At 37.3% G+C, this 25606-nt stretch overlaps 2 protein-coding genes across 4 annotated transcripts in view; both read left to right on the top strand.

The window, feature by feature from the left end:
• Positions 1–299: 299 nt before the first annotated feature.
• Positions 300–8655, top strand: stard15 (StAR-related lipid transfer (START) domain containing 15). The gene is made up of 6 exons (XM_084133905.1): positions 300–686; positions 2952–3099; positions 3614–3717; positions 5763–5880; positions 6492–6544; positions 7551–8655. Exons 1-6 carry the CDS (start codon positions 540–542, stop codon positions 7767–7769), a joined length of 789 nt encoding a protein of 262 aa, XP_083990031.1. The 5' UTR covers positions 300–539; the 3' UTR covers positions 7770–8655.
• A 1940-nt stretch (positions 8656–10595) lies between these two features.
• The window catches only part of arap3 (ArfGAP with RhoGAP domain, ankyrin repeat and PH domain 3), a 38219-nt gene continuing 23208 nt past the window's right edge, over positions 10596–25606 (top strand). For all 3 annotated transcript variants that reach the window (XM_084132569.1, XM_084132570.1, XM_084132568.1), the window contains exons 1-7: positions 10596–10774; positions 20216–21252; positions 22064–22166; positions 22262–22323; positions 23887–24105; positions 24364–24433; positions 25304–25424. In XM_084132569.1, coding sequence (XP_083988695.1) covers positions 20288–21252; positions 22064–22166; positions 22262–22323; positions 23887–24105; positions 24364–24433; positions 25304–25424 — 1540 coding nt within the window. In that variant the 5' untranslated portion in view covers positions 10596–10774; positions 20216–20287. The remainder of the gene's footprint in view (positions 10775–20215; positions 21253–22063; positions 22167–22261; positions 22324–23886; positions 24106–24363; positions 24434–25303; positions 25425–25606) is intronic.

The raw sequence follows: 25606 nt of genomic DNA, 5'->3' as shown, positions 1-25606 counted from the left end.
CTTAAGTAGCCTACTAATCTGTAAAAAAACAGACTTTTACTTTTCCCCTGCACAATATGCTAAAAAAAAGGAGTAAGGCTGAGAAAAGCTGAGTGCGAAACAGTAGACGCTGGATTCAGGCTACACACCTGCACAGGTTAAACAAAACAGGCACGGAAAAGACATCCTTTGAATTGACAAACATGACACCTGATCCGTAGATCATCAGCCAGTCTGACTAAATGAGCTCTTGCAGACTGCTCCACCTGAAAAACGACATGTCAGTAACGTGATGCCTTACTTATATAATGCGTCTCTCCAGTATGGGACTGATGCAGGACTGAAGAGGATGCTCAAATCCACCTGCTCCATCATACATTAGATACAACATAGTAACCTTATGCGCAGCAGTTAGACTAAACTAGAAAACGGATTTTTAGACTAAAACTAAGCGGAAAACGACGATAAGTGGTGTAGACGACACGAACGAGCGGATTAGTGGCATTTATGAGAGGAGCATTTAGCCCTGCAGACACTGATCCACAGCACCGGGAGGCAAGATGCCAGTTCAGATACCGGACGACACCGATTTCTTATCTTTCCGAGAACAATGTGAAAGTCAGGATGGCTGGGTCGCCCGTTATAACAAAGGAGTAGTGACGGTGTGGTGTAGAGACGAGGAGTGCAAAACTGTGCAGAAACTCAAGGCAAGTGCGTTGCAATGCGGATACTAGTTTGTTTACACTCTGCTTTCAGTCCACAGTGGCATCCGCGTCTAAAATGCGACCAACTCTAGTATATTTTGCGATATTAGGCTACATCATCAGTGACTTTGAATAGTCATTGTCTGTATATGAACAAATTTATTTATTTTTTTTAATCTTTTTTTTTTTTTTTTTTTGCTTAGTAAACAAAACCTTGAATGCAGTGTATGGTAGCTAGGCTATGGCAAGCTGTTTTAACATGTATTCTTTATAAATATATGCTACTTTTACTTTTTTAAATACTAGTAATCCAATAGTTACTATAGCCTATCTGCTCAATTAGTCACTAGTAGATCTAATTATTTATTAAATACCATAAGGCCTACCTACTTCGTTACACAAAGTGCATATGTTTGCCATTGAATTCAGATGGGATCTGTGGTTCAGATATTCACTTCCAGGTATTATCCATCTGTTTCAACTCTGATAATAATGAGAAATGTTTCTTGAGAATCAAATCAGCATATAAGAATGATTTCTGGAGGATCATGTGACACTGAAGACTGGAGTAATGATGCTGAAAATTCAGCTTAGCCATCACAGGAATAAATTATATTTATTACAATATGAAATAGATATAGTGATGTTTCACAATATTGCCGTTTTTACTGTATTTGATCAAGTAAATGCAGCCATTGTGAGCATAAGAAAATTCTTTCAAAAAATCTTTAAAACATTTCTTACCGTACCCAATCTTTTGAATGATAGTGTATATTACTAAAAAAGCTAGTTTTTTTAAAATCAGATATCACTTTCAGCCTCAACCAGTATGGTGGATGAAATCAAGTAAGTCTTAAAAGTATGTGAAAGAGGGGGGTATACAAAATTTAGCATGTGAACCAAAGACTTAAATATACATTGCTTGTGGAACAGCAGTATATCAATGTGTGCAGTGCAAAAACCCCCCAAAAAAGGCAGACATTGTGTGTAAACTACAGTATATCTTATTAGCTCCTGAACAGTGGCTTTCCTCACAGACGCCAGAACCTTTTCTGAGAAAATCTTAGAGAAACAAACAGAGATATGGTTATGGGCCATTTGCCCAGGGGAAACTCAGCGTACAGTGAAGCTGGCCAGGCCTGACTGCTTCATGATCCACAGTCTCTGAGATGAAAGACAGGTCTCTCAGGAACACACTGCACCCATGAGATGTGCTGAAAAATTAAGAGCGGAAAACTGTGGTAACAGCAGGCTCAGATGAGGAAACCTGAGCCCCTCCTGCTGTCTTACCAGAGTTTGCCTCTTTTTCTGTGTTTTTTGTGTGTAAAAGCACTTCTGTTGACCTCTCTGACAATGGCTGAAAAGCTGTCCCGATGTGAGAACCTATATGCATGAGGGCTGTTTCAGCAACGTTTCAGGCAGGTGATGTTAAAATTATTTAGACCCGTTACGGCTGCAAAAATGAAAGAAGATGACAGACCTTCTTCAATAATTCACGCAGCTCTCCGGGGCACTGATGCGTTCTTTTCATGAATAATTGAGCTTTGTAGGCTTTGACGACATTCCATTCATAGAGACTAAATAAAACTTGTTCCAAGGAACCCAATGGCAATGAGGAGGGACTGATCAGGCTGGGGTTGTAGGGGGTTGGCCATAAATTATTAAACGATGCCAGGGTAGAGTTGATTGAGTTACACGGTTACTTGCGTCGCGGAGTCATACAATATCTGATCACATTGCATTTTATGTATTCATGCTTACCTGACCCTCCTCCCAACCCAGGCAGAGCTAAAGGATAAGGTGGCTACAGTATACCTGGAAAAAACGCAGGTTTCACTCGACACAAGCTACATGTAAGCTTGAAATGCAAATGCAGGCCGACATGTTTAAATTTAAAGCTCCACTGTATCTCTCACTCTACTGAAGATCCTTTTATACCCACTGTTTGCTGTGTCAACTTTTACTCTTTGTGACCTGACATGGCTGAGTCACCCAGAAAGCAGGGCTTTTAAAGATAAGGGAATGAATAGATTGATGTATAAATGGCAGCTGGCCTTTGTCAGCACAGTGAAATGCTTTCATTTTTCATCTGCCCGGTAACAGAATGCATTCAAAATCTGTCAGCACTTTATCACGGAAGCACCAGAGGGAAAACTGCAGGAGATTTTTCAACGCTGAACACACTTTGTGAACTTTGTATTCAACTGCAATGGAAAAGTTCTTAAGATTTGAAAAAGTCAATAAGACTATGTCTGTTTTTCCTCTTAGATGAGAATCGTGTGCAAGGACGTGACAGCAGAGACTCTCTACGACGTCTTGCACGACACAAGCTACCGGAAAAAATGGGACTCCAACATGATCGACACTTTCGATATTGGAAGACTGACAGTCAATGCAGACGTGGGATATTATTCCTGTGAGTCACTCCTTTGTCTCTGTGTTAGAACTGAGCACCAGTACACTTTTATTATTGTTATTAAGCCAATAATTGTGCTTACTATGAGCAAAACATTGTGGGTGTTTGCAGTACATTTAATGATAATAACTTTAATGATAAATTTATTATCGTCGAATAATTCTAATGTGATGCTCTTTGATATACTGTACATGCCATGAATATCAGCAATAATTTATAAAGAGACATGGATAAGAGTAATTTAAAGCAATAATAGAAGAGCAATCAATTGCAAAAGAGTATTAAAATACATACTGCAATTCTATACTGCTATAGATACCATATATTTTAAGAAAACAAGAAATTATGTGTTAAGTTTTCTTGTGAGAACATCTTACATCTTGTGAAAACTTATATACTACAAGTGTTAGACTTATTGTATACCATATGAAATTATTATGCATTGGTTCAAGTTTACCTTCTTGTCTTTTCATGGTTTAACAGGACTCTAAATCTTGCTCTTGTTTATTTACAGGGAAATGTCCAAGTCCATTGAAGAACAGAGACTTTGTTACCATGCGGTCATGGCTTCCTCTTGGCAATGACTATCTGATAATCAACTACTCTGTCAAACACCCGGTATGTCTGTGTTTGGTCTGGATTGTTTGGTCTGTAGGAGCACTGGTTTTATTAAACATTTTAGCACAGCCGAAAAATATAGTCCAGCACAGTATGTCAGTTGGTATGTAGGTCAGCCTTCCAGGTCTTGAGTCGCTTGAAACAAAAGAGGCCAGATCAGTGGCAAAAGTCTGACAGAGGTATCAGTCACGCTGTTGGGTGACCAAATCCCCATGTTGTAATGAATAACTAGCATCAACAGGCTTGTGTCTTCTTCCCTTCTCTTCTCTATTTAAAATCTTACTCAAGATGTTGATTTCTTGCTTTTAAAGGGGACCTATTATGCTAAATTAATTTTACTTAAATGTTTGAACATAAATGTGTGTCGGCAGCGTATGTACACAACCCCCCTATAATGGTAAAAATCCCCCCCCACTCCTTTTTTTAATCCCCATAAATCATAAGTAGTGTCTCAGAATAAGCCGTTTGAAGTTTAAGCGCAATGCGACGTGAAAGATAACTTTGTTTAATATTCACGGGACGCGTCGTCTGACATCCAGCTCTCTGTGCACGTGCTTCGGATGTGTGCGCTCAGAAAACCATATATCAGAAGTTCACACTCATATGGCTTCAAAACGCATGCAAATAAAAATCGTTCATGATGATGAAGAACTGCAATATCATGTGAGCGATACCGCGATAGAGATTAGTACCCGAGGCAAGAGCTGTACAGGCTCCGCCTTCTTCTGGACAGGGGAGCAGCAGCTCATTTGCATTTAAAGATACATGCACGAAAACAGCATGTTTTTCCTTCCACTCAAAAATGGGCATTTACAACATGGTATAATAAAATATCTGTTGGGTATTTTGAGCTAAAACTTCATAGACACATTCTGGGGACACTTATATTACATCTTGTACAAAGGGGCAAAATAGGTCCCCTTTAAATCGGAAATAAATCGGTTAATTATACGGCTCTCTTCATTCTGATTGGTCAGCCATGCTAATATTGGCTGTCGACCATGGCCATGCTGTGTGTGTATCCTTTCATCTGGGTAACTGAAACCAGTGTTTCATGCAAACATATTCTGGTGCTATTTTATGTCTTAGTTATAATTTTTTTTTTTGTCAAATTGACCTCTAAGGATTTCAGTATTAATACTAACTACAATATTGTTGCAGTGCTTGTCTTATTGCTAGATTGCTTGATTGTTTTATACGTTGAAGCAATTATTTTCCAAAGGCTGGAATACACTACACAACTTTTAAAATCTGAGTAGACCATGTAAATGTTTATACAGAGAAAAGGCCCGTTTACACAAATGACGGTAACTATAACGATATAGCTCTAAAAAGAATAGTAGAGTCCACACCACAACTATAAAGATTAGGCTACAGCACAGAGGAACGATATCGTTGGAATCACTTTCACAATGATTTTTTTCCAGCTGATGGATGATAAAATCATTGACAGCCAATCAGAATCCATCCTGCATTAAAGAGCTCGAGCATTTAAAGCAGACATAACGAGATAACTGCAGCGCGTACTTATGATAAACAGAACTATAAAGATAGCTATAATAACGATAATATCGTTAATATCAATATCAACAGTGGGTGATATTATTATGTTTATTCTAGGTGCGCCCTGCAGATTTGTTGTCTGCCGCTTTAAATGCTTGAGCTCTTTGGTGGATTCTGATTGGCTGTCATTGTTTTTATCATTCATCAGTTGGAAAAAAAATCGTTCTCCAACATTTTTTATTTATTATTATTACAAAAATTTCCAATGATGCTGTTTATCTGTTCTATTTTCGTTATTTGTTATGTGGACTCTGCTATTCATTTCACGCGTATGCTACGTTGGCTATTTATTAATTTTGTGCGTAGCCATATAATAAGCTTCACTTTAGAGTTTATTTTGCAATAACGACAGACTCTACTTAATACCAAAGCTGTTTAGGTCAAATAATGGTCAGACTGTTCGTATATTTTATCCATTCTTACAAATTTAAACATTCACTCATTCCCATGAAACTAAATTCTCATTGTTGCTATTTTTTCAGGAATATCCACCAAAGAAGGATTATGTCAGAGCTGTGTCGTTACTCACTGGGTACTTGATCCAGTCCAATGGAGCAAACTGCTGTACTCTTTATTACTTGACGCAGGTGGATCCACGAGGTGAACATTTCTCAGTATCATTTACGGGAATAAATAAATAAATAAAGGTTTCACTTTTTCGCTGGAGTCACAGTGTCAGATCGCCCCTTCTTTTGGTGGAAAAGTACACCATGAACATGAGTGTTTACTTGACACTTACCCTGTTTACAGTTTCAGGCCTGTAGAGTTGTTGCTGTATACAAGAACGTCTTATTTTAAAGAGCGGTGCGGTTTCATCATGGTGCAAAAATGCATGTGTTTAGATTGAAATTGTATTTCATGGTATAATTTTATGTAATGTCTTATAGTCCTGGCCATCTCCATTTTTCTTCTCCGTTCAAGTATGCTCTTGTGCTGTACAGAGTGAGGAGCCAGGAAGCCTTTGAAACTCCTGCTTTACACATATTTTATGAATTTGCTGATGTCATCTTTTCCATGCTGCTCTGAGCGATGGCTTTGATTATTAATGTCTTCCGTTGCTGTGATGCACCAGCTGTTTGTGACCTGTGGGACAGACACTTAGATTCTTAGACACTTAGATTGCACCCCTTTTCTTACATTTATGGTGATATTTGCATATTTCTTTTCAGCAGAATATATTGTTTTAAAACTTTATCTTGATTTATTTTCAGGATCTTTACCCAAGTGGGTAGTGAACAGAGTCTCACAGTTTGTGGCACCAAAGGTAAGAGCTAAGTGCATCGAAAGATGATATTTTCTTTTTACATATTTTTTTTAATCATTTATTTACATAATTTGTGTAAATAAAATAACAGTTCAGCATTCTGGGATTCTAAAAACAATGTTATTTTTTTTTAAAGAATGATATATACACATTGGGGCTGGTAGGATTTTTAAAAATGTTATGCTCTCATACATTAATATTGTGAAATATCATTGCAATATGTCAGGGATAATGTAGAGCGAGGCGGTTGTTATAGCGAATACAACCCCGACAGGCTGATTAGGACCCTGACGCAAAGCGGAGGGAAAAATATCCCGCTTATTACCTACCAAATAAATCAATAATTTGACACAAAATATTGTTTTTTTAAAAGGAGTTTATTGATTTAAAAACGATTGTATTGCTTCCGCTAAAGAAAATAGTCCGTTCCGTCTCGACGGTTAGAATCCTGCTTCCATAGCAACGCTCTGTTTTTCATGGCAACGGTGTGTTCTACTTAGCAGACATTAGATACATTAGAATTCAACCAAGCGATGTAATAATGGCTGATAGTGTATGGCAAATTTTTTGCGCATTTCAGTTACATATGTACACTACTGTTCAAACATTTGTGGTCTTTTTAATATTTTTGAAAGAAGTGTCATGCTTCAAGGCTGCATTTATATTTATATTATCTTTATTTTATTTTTTTTACAGTGAAATATTACTACAATTAAATATTATTCATATTATAACAATTAAAACAAACTGTTTTTTATATGAATATATTTTAAAAACAAATTTATTCCTGTGAGGTCAAGTTACTGTGCTGTTTGCATCACTCAACAGTAAAGCTCATGTTGGCAATAAAAAAAAATCAGTTTTCCTTTGCTGCCATCTGGTGGTTAGAAATGTGCAGATCATACAAGATTTTCTGTAATAGCCACAGCATGTTAGGTTTAAAAATAAAAGCAGCACATCAAATGCATGGTCCAGATTTTTCAACTTCTTTTTTTTTTTCTCACAGGCCATGAAAAAGATTTACAAAGCCTGCCTAAAGTACCCAGAGTGGAAGCGGAAACACGACCCGAATCTGAAGCCGTGGAGGTACCCGGAGCAGAACACGCTGCCCTGCATCAGTGTAGCTGACCTGACAGTGCAGAGAGCAGACTCGCTGGAGAACATCGATGAGAGCTGTGTGAATGAGGAGAAGGCCCAGCACCACAGTGATGATGATGAGACCTAAGATAACTCACAGTGACTCTCCTCGTGTTCTGTGTGCATGTGAAAGTGAGTGTGTCTCATTCTCAGATGAGGATGGTTCCCTTACATTTATTCTATAAATCATACACTCATAACAATATAGTGTTTTGCAGAGATTTAAAGACCTCCATTCTATGTCCACACACTGAAGAAGGGTCTGATTGTATTAGACATGTTTAATACTTTTTATAGTGTATGATGAACTCATTCAGTATAAAACGTTTTACACAGTATCAATACATACTCCGGAAGTGTAGCTTTATTACTCAAAATTACATTCATATTGTGAGCTGAAACTTAATTAGACTACTTATACACTCTTAAAAATAAAGGTTCTTTATTGGCATCTGTGGTTCATTGAAGAACCTTTAACATCCATGAAACGTTTCCATTCCAGAAATGGTTCACTATAGTGTAAAATGTTCTTTAGACTACTAAAATGTTCTTAGTTCAAACCTATTTTTTTTTTTTACAGTCTATGGTTCAAACTGGTTCTTTTAAGAACTGTTCACTGGATGAAGGTTCTTTGGGGAACCCAAAATGGCTAATCTAAGGCAAAACCCCCTTTTTGGAACCTTTATTTTTTGTGTGTATGGAGCACAACTCATTCTGTCAAGCAGTTATATAACTTATAAAACACTATTTTGTCCAGCCCTGCATTCTGTGGTGAGATTTCCTGTGTGAGGTTGCAGATAGCAAGGACTTCCTTAAACGTTCCTTAAAGTGACACAAATCTGTCTTGAAGAGACCTCAAGGGCTGCAAAAATCAGTTATGTTTAGTACATTTGAATCTCTCTGTGTGTGCTTTTGACTCCATGGCATTTTTCTCAATGTATTGTCTCAAGAATAAAAAGTTTGTATTTCTAAAACTAGTTTTTTTGGAGTTATTTATTTGTATAAACAGCATTTGTATCTAAAAAGTTAAGGAAATGCTATTTAGTATTTTTATATATGACCATTTAGCCACTCACTTTTATACATCTGAGCTTTAAATATTTGTTATATTTGAGTAGAAATGCTTTCCTCTTTTTTTTTGGCAATGAGGAAAGTTTATTCAAAACGGTATCCTTTTTCTTCATCCATAAATGTACAGCTGGGGACCACTCCTCAAAACCTCTATTGTCTCAGACACTTCCTGCTTCCCATTTGAAACAGTTCCTGCCTACATCAATCAGATTGGGCTGTAGGGGAGTAAAGGAAACTTCATAAGTGAACCCTCCGGCTTTCTCTCACAACAAAAGTCCTATTGCTTTTGCTGCACAGATCAAGCCTCTCTTCACATCATCTTCATTTTAAACCTAAAAGCACACTATTGTGAACTTTCCATGACGTCACTAATATATGACAATATGAGATTTTAACTGTAGGATTTGCATATATATTAAGAAGTGTTAAAATATGCTTTAAATATGATTCACAAAAATGATAGCTATGATATTAACCTTAAAAAGACAAATGAGGACATTTTATTCTAAAAAGGTTTAAAATGACCATTCACTCACAGAAAACTTTAAACACATGCAAATAATAACATTGTGAAACTATAACTTTAAAAAAAGATCGATTTTGTCAAATGAAATTGACCTAGTTAAATAATGTACCAAGAGTGTGAAAATGACGGAAAGTTGATTTTCTATAAGTTCACAGGTCAAAAGTACACTTACACACATCATTTAAAGGGGTGGTTGAATATGATTTCACTTTTCTAACTCTAGTTAGTGTGTAATGTTGCTGTTTGAGCATAAACAACATCTGCAAAGTTACAACGCTCAAAGTTCAAAGCAAACGGCTGGTAGGGACTACACGATATTCCTCCCGGGTTAGTGACATCATGAACCCTAAAATTTACATAAACCCGCCCGGCGCCCCCGGGAACGCGATTTATAGAATATCAAGACAGAATATGCTAATCAATGACTAGAAGATAGCTACACATAAGCTACGTAAATTCACCAAACTAACTATTCAGAAATGTTGTCTACATGTTGTCACTTCTTCTGGAGTCTCTCCATCTTTCTGGCTTCGGTTTGAACATAAAAGGCTAAAAGTTGTTGAAATTTTCAGTGCATATCTGTGTGAGGTAAAAGGACACAAGCTGTTGTAGCTCCGCCCCCTGTGCTGGGAGCAGCAGCTCATTTGCATTTAAAGAGACAGACAAAAAAAAGTGTTTTTTCTCAGCCTCAAAAAGGGACAATCTTAACATGCTATATAAAAATATCTGTGGGGTATTTTAAGCTAAAAATTCACATACACACTCTGGGGACATCAAAGACTTATTTTACATCTTGTGAAAAGGGCATTATACCACCCCTTTAATGTTGATAATGTTGCAGAGTTTAGCTAAAACTGTCAATAATTGTGTTGATTTGTAGGCTAGGTCAAACTAGACAGCTAATTAGCCTTAAGGACTACAACTGTTGACGATTCGTCCGTCCTTGTGGTAGTTGTAGTCTTTATTTTGCAACTGGTTAAAATTCCTGTGTGCAGTTAATATCACACACGTGAACTTCTCTTCATAGGCTAATGCAAACCACAAACCTTATTTTACTCATAAATCATTAACCGCCATTCTAAAAAAGCCACAGGAAATTCCTGAGGGAAAATGGAAAATGTTTTATAGCTGTTTACACATAATTTCTCCATTAACGCGTAGGCTAATTCTTTATTGTAGATGGAAGAACAACTTCACCATTCTTTACGTGGTTAATTGTGTATTTTTGAAACGGTGATAGGCCTAATTAGGTTTGTGTGGTCTTGCCAGCGCTTTAAGTGAAGAAGATAAACAACCGGCGTCGCTGTCCCTTTAAGAGCTCAGAGTTGGTTCTCAGCAACAGCGCTGTGCGTGCGCTGAATCTCCGGCATAACAAACACAACTATCAGCAGCTCAACACTCAAACTTTCTCCAGCACTTCTCACATTACTGGAGTTTAAAACGCTCCGCATCAATACAACGCGATGTCGCGGAATATGTAACGCCATCTAATTAAGGTAAGGTAATCATTTTACATTCAAACTTATATTTGACAACATCTAACAAGCTGTCAGAGAGCAGGCAGTTTTATTAATATCTGAAGGCTGCCCAGTGTTTAACGTTACAGTGTGTGTACAGTAAGATCCCCTAACATTTAATTTAACTTTATTTACTACTCGTTTTTCATAGTACAGATCTCTTTGTGGTCTGAAATCATCCCAGACCTTGTAAAGAAGGTGAACGGGCTGTAAAGTAAAGGCTATTTTTTTTTAGTTAAGGTCGTGAGTTTAACTATTAACGTTACCCAGCAGAGTGTTGACTGTTCCGATGGAATTCCATTGATTCTCATGTCAGGATCAGCAGTGCGTTCAATCCTCGTGTATTGCAGTGCAACGAAAGATTCTTTCTATAGGGTGTTGCTCACTGAGGAATCCGATACCCAGAGGCTTTACACTCGCTGAATGGCACAGTTAAGTTTAAACTGAATTAGAAACACTCAGAGCTAATTTGCCAGTTCCTTACAGACACAACAACTGTGGGAGTCTCTAGGGAATTTGCAAGAATAACATGCCATTTTGAAGGCCTCTGCAGAAAACATGTTCATCCAGCAAGTGTATGCCTGATGTCGAGAAACTCTACGTGCACACCCCACTTTTTGGGAGAAATCATTACTTTTAAAGTACAAGTGTGTACTTTTGAAATTGTTCTTGTACCCCTGGATATGCCATATGCCTATGTCTGAGCAGATTCCCAAATGCAGATTAAGTTCTCACAACATGGACGAGTGTATTAATTGTGATAAATCTCTTGTTGCATAATCTGACCTGTATTTCCCTCGGTGCTCTTCATGACACTTGGAGGATGGGAAATATATTCAAATCTAGCAGAGATTTGACCTTTGGAAAAGGTTCTAGATTTTTTATTTCAAGCGTACAATCTAATCAGTGATATTATTTTGTATGATTGTAATTGAAATAGTTCATCTGATTAATTAAAAAATTTTTTTTAGGGTTATAATAACAGAAAAAAACGTGCTAAGCTGTATAATATAATATAATATAATATAACATTCAAAAGTTTGGGGTTGGTAATTTTTTCTTTTTTTAATGATTTTTGAAAGAAGTGTCTTATGTTTACCAATCCTAAATAGAATAAAAACAGTAATATTGTGAAATTATATTACAATTTAATATAACAGTATTCTATTTGAATATATTTTAAAATGTAATTTACTCCTGTAATGGCAAAATTGAATGTTCAGCATCATTACTCCAGTCTTTAGTGTCACACGATCCTTCAGAAATCATTCTAGTTTGTTGATTTGCTGCTCAAGAAACATTTCTAATTATTATCAATGTTGAAAACAAGTGCTGCTTAATATTTTTTATGAAAACTCTGATACATTTTTCAGAATTGTTTATAATATAATATAATATCACAACATCCATCTTTCTATCAACACATTGCACAAATAAAGATGTCAAATACTAGTTAAATATACTCAATATAAAGGCACTGACTTGTAAAGAAATACAATAAATAAATAACATAAAACAAACAAATTTTAAAGAGAGAGGAAGATTGTAGTGAATGTTTTTGCTTGCGTTTTGATGTATTGTATGCATGCATTGGCTGCTACAATATTTGTATATTTGTTAGGCCTAGTTCTCTCCATTTTTGTTGGACATTAAATGATCTCATAGGACTTAAATGTGAAAGTGAAGGTTATCTAGCAGCAGTGTGGTTTCGGGAACTGAGATCTGAATATGTGTTTGAGCAGAGGTCCAGCATATTAAAACACAAGTGTGTTCTGTCATCTCAGCTACGCGGCCTCCACCAGTTGTGAACAATGACGTATTGTGTCACACAATAGTGCTTCACTGTTATTTATACACACCCCCCCAGCACACTGCATCCCAAAAGCCTCCTTGATTCCTGCGTTTCACAAATTGCTTTTGACTCTACAGCTTCCACTAATTGTTCGTTCTGGAAGCCCAGGGATGTTTGAGTAGGATATGAGAGGGAAAGATGTTTTTCTCGTTTGGCTCCATCATAACCCACAGAGCAATGCAATCAATGGGTCTTGAAGCATGTTTTTTCATTAATGAAAATAAAAACAACAACAAACGATCATGCAAAATTATATTTAAAAAAAACACTCTCATGACACTGAATAACACTAGCCGAGGCTTTATTTGATTTATTTATGAATGTCTGCACTTCCTGTTGCATGTGTTGCCTAGATTTACAAAATATCCAAAGTGGTTTGAATCTGTGGAGACTATGAAATCTGCTGATAAAGATTGCTGTTCAAATAGCAACCCAAGATCATTCAGGGCTCATTCTGTCAGATAAATATTTCCCCTTCCATTAAGTTCTGGAGAACTAGTCCATTCCATTCCATTCTGGTTTGAGAGAGTGTTGTTTTTCAAATAAACTTCCTATGAATCGAGTGGGTGGAATTGAAACGCAGCTTTCCCAAGCAGGGCGTACAGTACGAGTTGCCATCGCCGTTGGTATTAGACTTATGACTTGTGCATAAATAAAAATGGGAAGACATGCATGAACAACATAAGTAATTCAAAATTAAATGCATGTTTTACTAGAGTTATTTGATTTTTGGGAGACCTGCCAAAATGTCTGCAGACATGAAAAATCTAGGTTGCAGAAATACCAGCTTAAGAGAGCTTAAAGGGTTAGTTCACCCCAAAACTTTAAATTATGTCATCAATGACTAACTCTTAAAAATGGAGTATCACAGACAGTATTACACTCTAAGTATTGCTAAAGTGTCCAGTTGGTTTCCTTTTTAACACCATGTTAAAATTTTAATCTGAAATGCAACAAAGGAACAGTTGTGAACGAAAAGTGTGTGGTAATGTTTATGCCATTTTCTATACAGTGACTGTACGTTAAAATACTAGCGCAAGTCGTTTACTGCCTTCATTACAAGAAAACATGCATCATCACTGGCTTCATTTGGTAATACTATTCTGAAAGAGTACAGGAAATGTGTATGAGTGGCTCTTTTATTGCATAAACTCAATGTGTTTGTTGCTTTCCCTGTGACCATGAAACACAATCTTATTCTGTTAGCAGCTTTGGTGTCTAGGATTTTGATGTCTGTAAAAAATGGTTCAAATTTCATTTATTTTGATGGTTTCAAGGTCAAGCTTGTCAAGGTCAGCATGTCAAGGACACAGTCTGTAGATTCTGTGAAAGTTCTTTATAGGTTTTAGGTGTTCTGCCTCATTCAAACCAGTTTCTTTTCATGGAGACCAGTCTGGTCTCATTGTTTAGGCTATAGTAGCACGTAACTTTTACAGACACAAAACCCCTACACTTTTGTGTGTTTGGATTGATGCTGAAATGTACAATATAGGCTAGATGTATTGACAAAATCCACATGATTACGTTTTTTACAGGTATAAAAACATAACATATTTAAAAATCTTTAAATCATATATATTTGTATTGCAATTTTTACCATTTTATAGATTATATTTTAGATCCCTTAACCCTACACCCAGACCTAAACCTAACCACTTTTATAGAGAGTATAAAAAAGTAACGGGCAGAATCTACATGACATATTTAGTAACAGAATACTGTGAAATAAATATTTTGAGCCCTTAATCCCACTCCTATCTCTAAACCTAACCCTAACAGTTTCTTAAAAAAATATACTGTACCGGTATATAAAGAACATACACAGACAAGTGATTACGTTCATTTTATTTATTGCAAAAATGTAAACGGCAGTACCAAAGCAGTCTAAACGACAATGTGTTGCATTCTTTAAGTTGTTAATCCTTGAATATCTTATCCCGATCCTCTCTGTGAAGACACGCACAACTCATTGAAATGCGTATCACCCAAAACACAGCATGTCGCAATCGATGACAAAGGCCCTGTCCCAAATAGCACAGTTCAAATGCACTTACGATCTTGTGGACTTACAATGGCCACCGCATGATCGTGAAGTCCTCGAGGCCGTAGGGTGTCCCATTAGGTTTCAGAAGGGTGTTCTTCCCGACAGTCAAAACAGCATTACCTCATGAAAGTGCAGACATGTAGGAAGACTGTGAGTGTTTTGGGTGCCATTTGGGACAAGTCCAAAGCAGGCGAGGGCCAATGAGCCTTTGATACACTAGAGCTGCACGATTCTGGATAATTTGAGAATCACAATTTTTTTTTTTAATGATTCTTCCACAATTCTGAACAGACAATTAAACAAAATAACATGTAATTTACTAGAGGTTTTGACAAAATGTTAATAGCTGCACTGCTGCAGTCTATTTAATATATTTTTAGTTAATTTTAATTAATTATTTTAAAAATCAGTTTGAACGGCTCACTCATGAAGACTTCACTTGTTTCATTACTGGATGAATCAGACCCTTTGAACAAATCTCTTGAATGAATGATTCAACGAAAGACACATTTTTCAACAGTTACTTTAAACGATTAAAGGGATAGTTCACCCAAAAATGAAAATTCTGTCATTAATTACTCACCCTCATGTTGTTTAAGGCTTTCATTCATCTTTGGAACACAAATGAAGATTTTTTGATGAAATCTGAAAGCTTTCTGTCCCTCCATTGACAGCTACACAACTACCACTTTGACACTTCATTAAGGGATTGAAAAACTAATCCATTATGAATTGAGCGGTTTAGTCCAAAATTTTCTGAGGAGACTCAATCACTTTATATAATGAACGGGACTGAAATTTCTCAGATTTCATCAACAATATCTTTGATGAAAGTCTTACGGGTTTGGAACGACATGAGGGTAATTAATGAAAGAATTTTCATTTTTGGGTGAACTATCCCTTCAGTTCCATGAATTAGATTAAATAAGTATTCGTAAATATTTGTACATCTGTGAAGTTGTTCATACATAAATAATTTACGTTTTAGTTTGCCAATATCGATGTTGTACGTTTTAGTGTTAATGCAAATTTACATAGTTTGGTTTTACCATACGTACATTACATGTGAATGCTGGTGAGATCATGTTGAACCTTCTCATGGTTTCAGATGGCTGCGATGATCTCTTTGTATCATGCACATTCTCTTTTTTTCCTCTAGAGTGGGAGAGGAGGAAGGTTTTGTTTGAGGGACAGCTGTATCCTGTGTATTCAGTAGTTCGCAGAAAACCCAGATCGGCCATTAAGATAAATATGGTTAGGGCAGGGCGGACAGAGCAGAGCAGGGGCACAGTTTTCCCACCAAAATACATGTTGATTGTTGTTTGAGATGGGGGGCCATCTTGCTTTGTTTACTGGCTCAGTCAAGATGTGGAGGATGATTTGAAGATACAGATACGGTGCTGCTGGAATGAGATGGTTATGGTGTCCTGCTGGTTGCCTTACCATCTCTAGATCTTTATCTACGAGAACAGGCCTGCCCGAAACCATCTCAATCTTCTCTGCAAGCGACCCTTCCCCCAGCATCCTCAGGTCACAGCGTGCAGGGAATGCGGTCATTAGACAAACACCACCCGGTTTATAGTGCATCATTCCTCTGAGTCCATGACAGTGTTTTCTTATAAGGCTGTAGGGTGTTTGGGATGGGGGAAAAATTATATTTGACCGCTCCTGAATCTTCAAAGCCTAGTCGATTAGGCAAAAACTGTGAGTCTGTAAGTAATGGCAGTCTGGTTGCTCTGTACCCGTAAATCAAAAAGTAATGGCATACCTTTCCTCAACAAGCATGTTTTGAGGTATCATTCATGTTTGCCTGAATTCTGTCATCATTTACTCACCCTCATGTTATTCCAAAACTGTATGAGTTTCTTTCTTCTGTTGAATACAAAATAAGATATTTAAAAAAACAAAACAGCAATGCAAGTTTGAGAGGTTGCGCCCTGACAAATCTCACGAGAATCACGACTTGCTTTATGGCATGACGTCACATACATCAACAACATATGAAGCAGCCTCAATGGAAGACTCTAGCACGCATTTCAGACGTGAATCGTGGCAGAGTCGACGAAGAAAACGAAGAAAGAGGTCAGAAGAGTCAAGGAAAAGAAAACGACGGTTCTGTGTGAGTGGTATTTACGACGGTAACGTTAAATACAAGTACTCCACAGCGACTCTAGGGGTCGCTGTTTGAGAAAAACGGAAACTGCATAGTGTGCCTTTAAAAGTGAGTTGGAAAAGAGGGAAAAATTCCAATGTCCCAAACCCCCTCTGTGATACCGGTATTACCGGTGTTGTCACACCCGATTACCCGGTGGGAAAATTTCCTCACCGTCACATCCCTAAAACTCAAACAGGTTTGGAACAACTTGAGGGTGAGTAGGCTAAATAATGACTGAATTTTCATTTTTGGGTGAACTATCCCTATAATATTATTAGGCTACGCAATAATATTACTAGTTAAACCAATAATAAACAGATGGAGGTTTTCTGTGCTGTCTTTTGAGTAACAAATCTATTGTCTTATGCATTGTGCTGTGCTGTTAAGATAGAAACTGTGGTTTTGACCTTTCGTGGCAAAATAATTAAATTTTAAATAAATATTTTCCCGTGCAAAATAATCCCTGTCTTAACCGCACACCTGAAGTACATGCGGTACTGAAGTACAAGCTAAATCGAACACTGGGAACCTGCACATCAACCCGATAAAATGTGGCATAATATATAGGCCTAATGTGGTTGTGTGGTTGTGTAATTACACTAAAAAAAAATGAAACGAAAAGTACAGCTATTTTGTGTAGGGGTTGAGAAATGCTGCTGTAAAATGGGTAGGTGTTTGTTGCATTTATAGTCAATTGGTATTAATTTTGAACCATGTGCGCTGCATTAAGTGCAGCAAATCCAAAAGGAAATGAAGGAAATGCCACTGCTTGCAAGGGACCAAAATAGTGCAAGCTTGGTTTGTAAGTTGGTTCTTTGTATGCTACTGTTCAAAAGTTAGAAATACTATTACAATTTAAATTAACCGTTTTCTATTTTAATATATTTTAAAATGCAATTTATTCATGTGATGGCAAAGCTAAATCTTCAGCATCATTAATCTAGTCTTAAGTGTCACATGATCCTTCAGAAATCAGTCTAATATGCTGCTTTGATGCTCAAGAAACATTTCTTATTATTATCAATGTTGAAAACTGTTGCTTAATTTTTTGTGGAAACAGCGATATGATTTTTTAAACTTTTGTAACATTACAAATGTTTAATCTAACTGTTGATCAATTGAATGCATTCTTGCTGATTCAAATAAATCTCACTGATCGCTTTTGAATGGTAATGTAAATAAAATGCCGCATGACAGCCACTTTCGTGACACTCAACAATATGTCTTTTTTTGGCTCTACACAAGAATCATCATAATTCAGTATGCAAATAGATGAAAGAGTGCAGACCTGCAACTCAATAGGCAAATATTGCAATGACACATGCTGGTTACAAACTTTAAGTATAAATTTAAACATTTACAAGAACAATAACAGACAGCATAGTTAGGACTGACATTTGAGTGGAGTCTGTATATTAAGGGATTTGGGCTGAATTAATTGCAGATGTTTTGTCACTGGTTGGCTCTATGATGACAGTCTTGCTGAAGGGAGTTTTTCTGCATCGCTGCTAGAGGAAAAAGAAAACACCCAGACCCATTTCTCTCCTTTCCTCGGGTCACACTTTATCAGTCCTCCTCACAAGCTTCCTGCCTCCCCCCTCACCATGGGATCCGGTGAATCAGAGTGCCCGAGCCAAAGGTTAGCATCCAGAGTCCAGACAAAGGAAGACGAGGATATGACTCATCAACCTTTTTTAACAGCCTTCTAACGTCTGCTTTTCTACTCCGACTCAGTTTTGTTGAGTGAAACAGACCCTGTTGACATTATCAAGGCTTTTTAACACGTTTCTGACTTTTATTGTGTTTTATAATTGCGGTGGAGTGATTGATTGATTCATCTCTGCCACAAATAAGTGTCACCGTACATGCTCAAAAGTACCTCCTATTGAGATGTCCTTGAGAGAGAACAGTGTGAATCCTTTGTGGATTTGTACACCCTGTGATGACAGTTTATCCAATCATCACACCCACCCATCAGGCTCCGCCCCTTTTTCAAGGTCACGAAATGTAGCAGCTCTCTGTCCCTGGGTTTGGCCGTATGCCACTCGTAGCCTTGAGATTCCTCGTAGGCCACTGTTCTCAAATGCTATCTCTCCATAGGACACACAGTCCGAAATGTTTACAGAAAGCGTTCTCTCAGTCTCACTCCCGAAGTTATGCCATCCCTGCTGAACAAGCTTTGCCCCACCCATGTGGATTTTCTCCCAGGCCCACCCTGGTGGAGTCTGTTTTCTCGACTGTTGCTAGTTCCCACAATGTTCAACAGCTTTCCCTCAATGAATGGAGGCTTCTTAAAATAGTCCTAAGAAATATGGCTGCATTGTCTTACCTTGCATATGCTCTGTTACAGCTTATCCTGATATTCCCATGTGTTTCGACTATGAATGCTCGTTTTCAAATCATGGTACAAAGATTTGTTTTTATTCAGTCACTGACTTTTTTGTTCCAACGCAGTGGTTTTAAGAGTCTATAAGCGGGGTCATGTCCTCATCTGGAAATGTCTGGGTGACTCAGTCTCAGCCCGCTGAAAAATGCTTTTTGTCATAAAAGACCATTAACCTCCCTTCAACTATCAGCCATTTCTTTTGTTCATCAAATTTAGAGGTGGACATTACACATTTAGTTTTGTAAGATATAAATTACCAGTTGTCTTTGCATTTAGGCACAATGCTAGTATAATAATAATAATAATAATAATAATAATAATAATATATTTAATGTATTTTACATATTATTAATTTACTAGGGGTGTAACAATATATCGTGTCACAATATATCGCAATACAAAAATGCAACAATATGTATCGTGGATAGTGAGAATCTGTATTGTGTATAGTTCACCCAAAATTATAATTTTTTTTTGAAAAAATGTAACGTTTTAGTGTCAGTACAGCATTAAACTACTATAATGTAATATAATGCAGTGGGGGAATATTTGTGGGTCCTGATAATACCAAATGTCTTGTGTTACCAGTAAAAAGTGGCCTACATTATTTTAAATATATCTAGCCAGTGAAAGAGTGCAAGCATATTCGTCTCAAATAATTCTGTGTTTTCAGCTTCAGAATCATGAATATTTTTATTCTGGTGTCACCATTGTCCTGTGCTTTGGGTTACCAGCACCAAGTCCAAGCCTATTCATTTCCACCCCCAATGTAAAACAAAATTTAGCATTTTAATTGACAGTAAATTTTTTTTGTTAACCTTTTACCATATGTCTTGGAGTATCGCAATATCGTTCAGTATCGTGATATGTATCGAATCGTGACATGAGGGTTTCGTTACACCCCTATAATTTACTACACGGAAAAATGCCTCTTTAATTTGATCCACCTTCCATTAACCTATTTTCTTTGCTTGTTTTCTCAGATGAAGGACTGGTGTCGTCTGCTGCTCTTGGCTGGAATTGCTGCTGTTTTGCATGCAGCCTAAACAGCACCCATGCACACTATGGCAACAATCGGTCCATGCTCAGATGCAGAGGACCTGTTGGCTTCCATCCACCTCGAGAGGTATCTGGACCACTTCCGTCAGGCAGGCTTTCTCCTCGCCCGAGACTTCTGTCATGTGGACAATATCGCTCTGAACAGGGTGGGAGTCACTGCCACCGGCCACAGGAAGCGTATCCTCAAACTGGTCGAGCACATTCAACTGATCTGTCAAGATCAAAGGAAAGAGCTCTTGCTAGATCGCTGTAATTCAGAATCCGCTATTCACGAGGTGACTCCTGTCAATGTGGAGCCTCTTTCTCCTTCAAGACATCCTGGCACCTCTTTAGAAACCTTGCGTAACAGCTCTGCCCCGAATCTTAGTGCACAAGTGAAGCGCTCATTCTCCGAGCGTAGCACCAGTGTTGTAAAGCCGGTACCAAAACCAAGAACTGTCTTCCACAAACTAAGAGCAGATAAATTTTCTTTACCAACACAACATGAAGCGCAACCTCGCCGAAAGTCATCTCAGGACCCGCTTGTAATAGTTGCAGGAGATTCATCCTCTATTGCGTCCAGTACAGACACTGTTGAAACATTTACTGAATCAAAAAACATCCATTGTGAACCAGGTTTGAGTAATACCACTTCAACGCCAGAGACTGGTGGACCGTTACCTCCAGTGCCCCCTAGGTTAAATCGAGGAATTCCCCCATCCACATTCAGGAAAATGTCGGACCAGGAGCGTCTCAGCACCCCACCCCTCTGCACCCCACCTGACTCCCCCTCTAGTTATCAGTGCTCTACCTTCACCAACACACCTGGTTCACCTCCAAGTCCTCCCTGCTCAGGGCTAGAGATGGTCTCTAATGAAATCTACAGTGGCACTTTACCAAGCACTCCACGTGTGTTATGGAGTCGCTCTTTACCCGTTCCCCCTCCGCGCCAGGAGGTCAGCCCGTCCACTGAAAATCAAAGGTAAACTGTTAAGTCTTCATTGAAATGACATTAGGGGCTTTCGCACCAGAGGAACCTTTTCATAGTTCCTAGAACTATTGGTGGAAGTACCTGGATTTTGGCGTGTTCGCACCGCAGGAACTAGGAACGATTTTAGTTCTAGGAACTCCTTTTGGAGGAACTAATTTAGCTCCTACTTCAGTGTAGGGTCTAAACCAGCACTATAGGAACTATCCATGACGTTAGTGTACGCTGATAGGCTGAATGCACGTGAAACACCAGCACCCGCCATTTAAAAAAAAAGAAAGAAAAAAAGCTGTGTAAATGCACAGATTATAGCCTATATATATTTACTCCACAAACTAACTCTACGAACATGTAAAACAGTGATAGATGGGCCTCTTAACCTTTACGCTGAGGAGAAAATCCAATGCAACTTTGAGGGGACCAAGCCAAACATGATGTATTTCTGCTCAGCTAACAACACTGGACGTCAACCACACAGCATATGCTAATAACTTTTCATATACTGTCTTTCTTTGTATAACAGTTCTACCTAAGAACGTATTAGACAGGACTGTTAAACAGAGTTCCTACTGGTGGTGCGAATGCAACCAGGAAAATGTTCCTAAGGGAACCATTCGTTTTCGGGGAACCACCCTGGTGGCTTGTTCCTAGAACTAAGTTCCTAGAACTACCTGGTGCTAAAGCTTGTTTTTGCTGAGCACACCAGCATGCCATACCATTTAATTTCAAAGATTATTTTTTGATTGATACCATTTTGATTCATATGACTATCCCTCCACAATTAACTAACTTTCTCCTTCTATAGCACTTTAGAAAAGTCCACAGCATCTGCTGAGGACGAAGATGAAATGATCAACCCGTACTGTGAAACTGTCTTCCACAGCAAGCGACAATATCAACATTCAGAGGTGAGAGATTTGAAGTGAGCAAACTTTATTTTAGAGTGAATTTTTACTTTATGTACTCAAATAGGTGTGTTTTATTTATGATTGAATATATTTAGGTTGACAGGACCAAAATTGTGGAAAAGACTACAAATAAAGAGGATAAAACAAGAGATCATGGGTAAGTCCAATTATTTCCATGAAAGTTTAAATGGACTGTTTCCGCAAAAGTCAGAAGAATGTTTGGTATCTCCACAGTGTAATATCCAGCTAATAATTCTAGATTGTGTTTATCTAAAGAAAGTCATATACATCTCATAGTGGATAATGATGAGAGAATAACATTTTTTTTTTTACTTACTTTCTTCCATGAAACGCAAACAGAGCAGTCTATAAAATGAAAATGGGGAAGGATGCTGTCAAGTCCCCATATTATATGAAAAAAAAAAAACATTGCATAAAATGTGTCTATATGGCTCATGTTCTATACTCCAAATCTTCTAAATATAATATATGATAGCTACTGTATGTTTGGGGAACAGACTATAAATAATAATAATTTATTTATAGAAATTAATGTTTTTTGAAAATGTATCTTGAACTAAGTTTATTTTTCTCAACAACAACAATTATTATATTATATTTATATTATATTATATTATATTATATTATATTATATTATATTATATTATATTATATTATATTATATTATATTATATTATATAAAAAACATCAGTGGGATAAGAGAAATGTTTGAAAACTTAAAAGACATTCATGTATCTTCAGAAGTAGTGATCGGACAAAAACTTTTTGGTATATGGATACCTGGTATGGAACTGGCTGGGAATGAACTGGCAGATAAAGCTGCTAAGGAAGCCTTTTAACTGAGAATGACAGATCTTATGTTAAACCCATACTGAGTTTGTATATTTCCGAAAAGTGGCAAATGGGACGAATGTGTCCATAACAAATTATTATATGAAGTGAATCCAGTTATAAATGAAAGACCTCACCATTATTTTCTTTTTGACAACATAACTGACTAGACTGTGTATACAAGATGTCGAGTTGGTCACTCAAGACTTACTCGTGTATTGTTGAAAGCGCCTTTATTTGCCTTTATGTGGTTTTTGTAAGTCTTCCTTGACTACAAAGTAGATTTTATTGGAATGTCCTGCTTTAAATTATATTAGGCAATGCTCTTATTCAGAAAGTATATTAATGGACATTTTTAAAATGGTTTCTTCTGGGAAAATATAATATTAAATTGAAAGATTTTATATAACTGGTATTATTATTGATATTATTATTGCTGTTATTTTTTTATTTTTGTTTAATTTGTTTGTAGAGATAATATAGTTAAATAATTGTATACAATTAATTGAAATCTTATTTTTATAATGAGTATTGTACATTTTATTACTCTTGAGTTGCCATGAATACAGCCTTTGCTGGTATGGTGTTAAATAATGAATGAATGAATTGTAAATAATAAATAATGAATCAATAATAATAAAAAATAATACACAATAAATAATAAACAATAACTAAATAAATACACTTTCTGAAAACAAGTCTAAATATCTAATGCATTTTTTGCTTCTCATTATTTAGCTTTTTTAAGGATGGTTGCATATTTTTACTTGAACATGAAGCTGTTTAATTGTGTTTTTTTTTGTGTTTTTTTGTATAGTAATATTACTGTGCAATATATATTTTAAACCTCCTCATCCTCCTCCCACAGGCAGAACAATCACTCGTGGCTCAAGCGTCTCGATTCTCCAGGCTACTGCACTGTGGGTGAACCCACGCCGGGCTCCCACTCGTTCTCCCTCCCTCATAACCTCGGCTCCAGTGAAGCAGACGAGGACCACATCATCTCTCCCTACGCCAGCTTCACCTCGCTGTCCGAGCGGGTGGCACCTATCCTCAGCGGCTGGCTGGACAAGCTCTCTCCTCAAGGGTACGCCCCATCGGGGCTGCTGCTCTCCTCTCATCTCTGCGTCTCCTGCACGCTCCTCAATGGCTGTTTCTGCTCCCTGTCTGTCCTCTCTGGCCGGTTTGTCATCACTTCACGTGTCGTGTCTCCTGCTGTTTGTTCCTGTCCTCTGCTTGACATCTTCCAGTGTCTAGATTCAGTTCCTCCTTAAACAATTTAAGAAATGTGACCTTTGTAATGTAGTTGTTTTTCTCTGACATCACATTTGTTCCTCTGTTATAGAAACTATGTGTTCCAGAAACGATATGTGAAGTTTGACGGGAAAAACTTGATGTACTATGGTAGTGAAAAGGTATGATTGCATGTGATCAAACTCAATGCCACCATCATTCCATTGTATTATTAAAGGGATCATATTTTTGTTGACTTTTTCCACTTTTAATGTCAAGGTTTTTACACCAGAACAGTCATAATATTATCTACCGTTTTAAAAGTCTTATATGCGCACCAAGGCTGCATTTATTTGATCAAAAATGCAGTAAAAATATGTGAAATATAAATCTTTTGTACCATTATAAATGTCTTTACTGTCACTTTTGATTTCACTATTAATTTCTTAAACATCTGACCCCAAACTTTGAACAGTAGTGTAGTTTTTCCTCCCTCTGATTTGCTTTGAAGTAAACCCAGTTTTTGCATGTGTGTACTGCAGGTTTACTGTCAAATATAGTTTTTAACTGCTTGCTCCACCCTGAGCATTGAATAGTGTGTTAAACAGCTGAACAACACTGAATGGATGTCGTTGACGTGTAAAGGCCCTTTTACACCAAACGTGGAACAGGAAAGCTGAATGAATTTATGACGAATAGTCTATTTACACTATATTCATTGAGCTGAATGAAAAGCAAATTGCCAGAACAATAGATGGTGGTGATCGACAACCAAAATCACCTGCGTGTTGAACCTTTCAGCTCGCGCTGGTCTGGGAAAAGTTGTTACACTTTGTAATCATTTAAGGTTTGCAAGTTAGTTAAGTTTCAATAAATCATTTTTGGGCTGGGTAGAATGGTTTGTGTTCCCACTGTTACTGATTTATCATGATATATGATCCCTTTAAGCACTTCAGAATATAAACAGTTCCTAAATTCCATTGTGTTTTTCTGCAGATGTCACATATGTTGGTACACTGTTATTCTTAACACAACTGGTCTTTTTCTCCCAGGATGCTTATCCCAAAGGTGTGATTCCCTTAGCTGCCATACAGATGGCCCGCGTAGCCAAAGACAATAAATTTGAGATTGTGACAAGTCACAGGACATTTGTGTTCCGAGCTGATAATGATGGTAAGCGCAGCATTTTTCTACATTGACATTTATGCATTCGCTTTTAGCGACTTACCATGCATTCAAGGTATTCACTGGGAATCGAACCCATGACCTTGCCGTTGCACTATGCTTGAGCTACAGAAATGCTTGAAAAGTCAGCAAAAAAACATGTTTGCAAATATTCTTGTAATCTTTTTGGT

This window comes from Abramis brama (assembly GCF_963993115.1).
Source record: "Abramis brama genome assembly, chromosome: 13".
NCBI lineage: Eukaryota > Metazoa > Chordata > Actinopteri > Cypriniformes > Leuciscidae > Abramis > Abramis brama.
Note: the sequence above shows the minus strand (reverse complement) of the source record. Positions and strands in the feature narration are given on the sequence as shown.

Excerpts from the sequence above, each read along its gene's own strand:
- stard15 (XM_084133905.1), top strand. The coding sequence starts at position 540 with ATGCCAGTTCAGATACCGGACGACACCGATTTCTTATCTTTCCGAGAA. Across the intron at positions 687-2,951 it reads AAACTGTGCAGAAACTCAAG|ATGAGAATCGTGTGCAAGGA; the intron begins GCAAGTGCGTTG and ends TTTTCCTCTTAG. Across the intron at positions 3,718-5,762 it reads ACTACTCTGTCAAACACCCG|GAATATCCACCAAAGAAGGA; the intron begins GTATGTCTGTGT and ends CTATTTTTTCAG.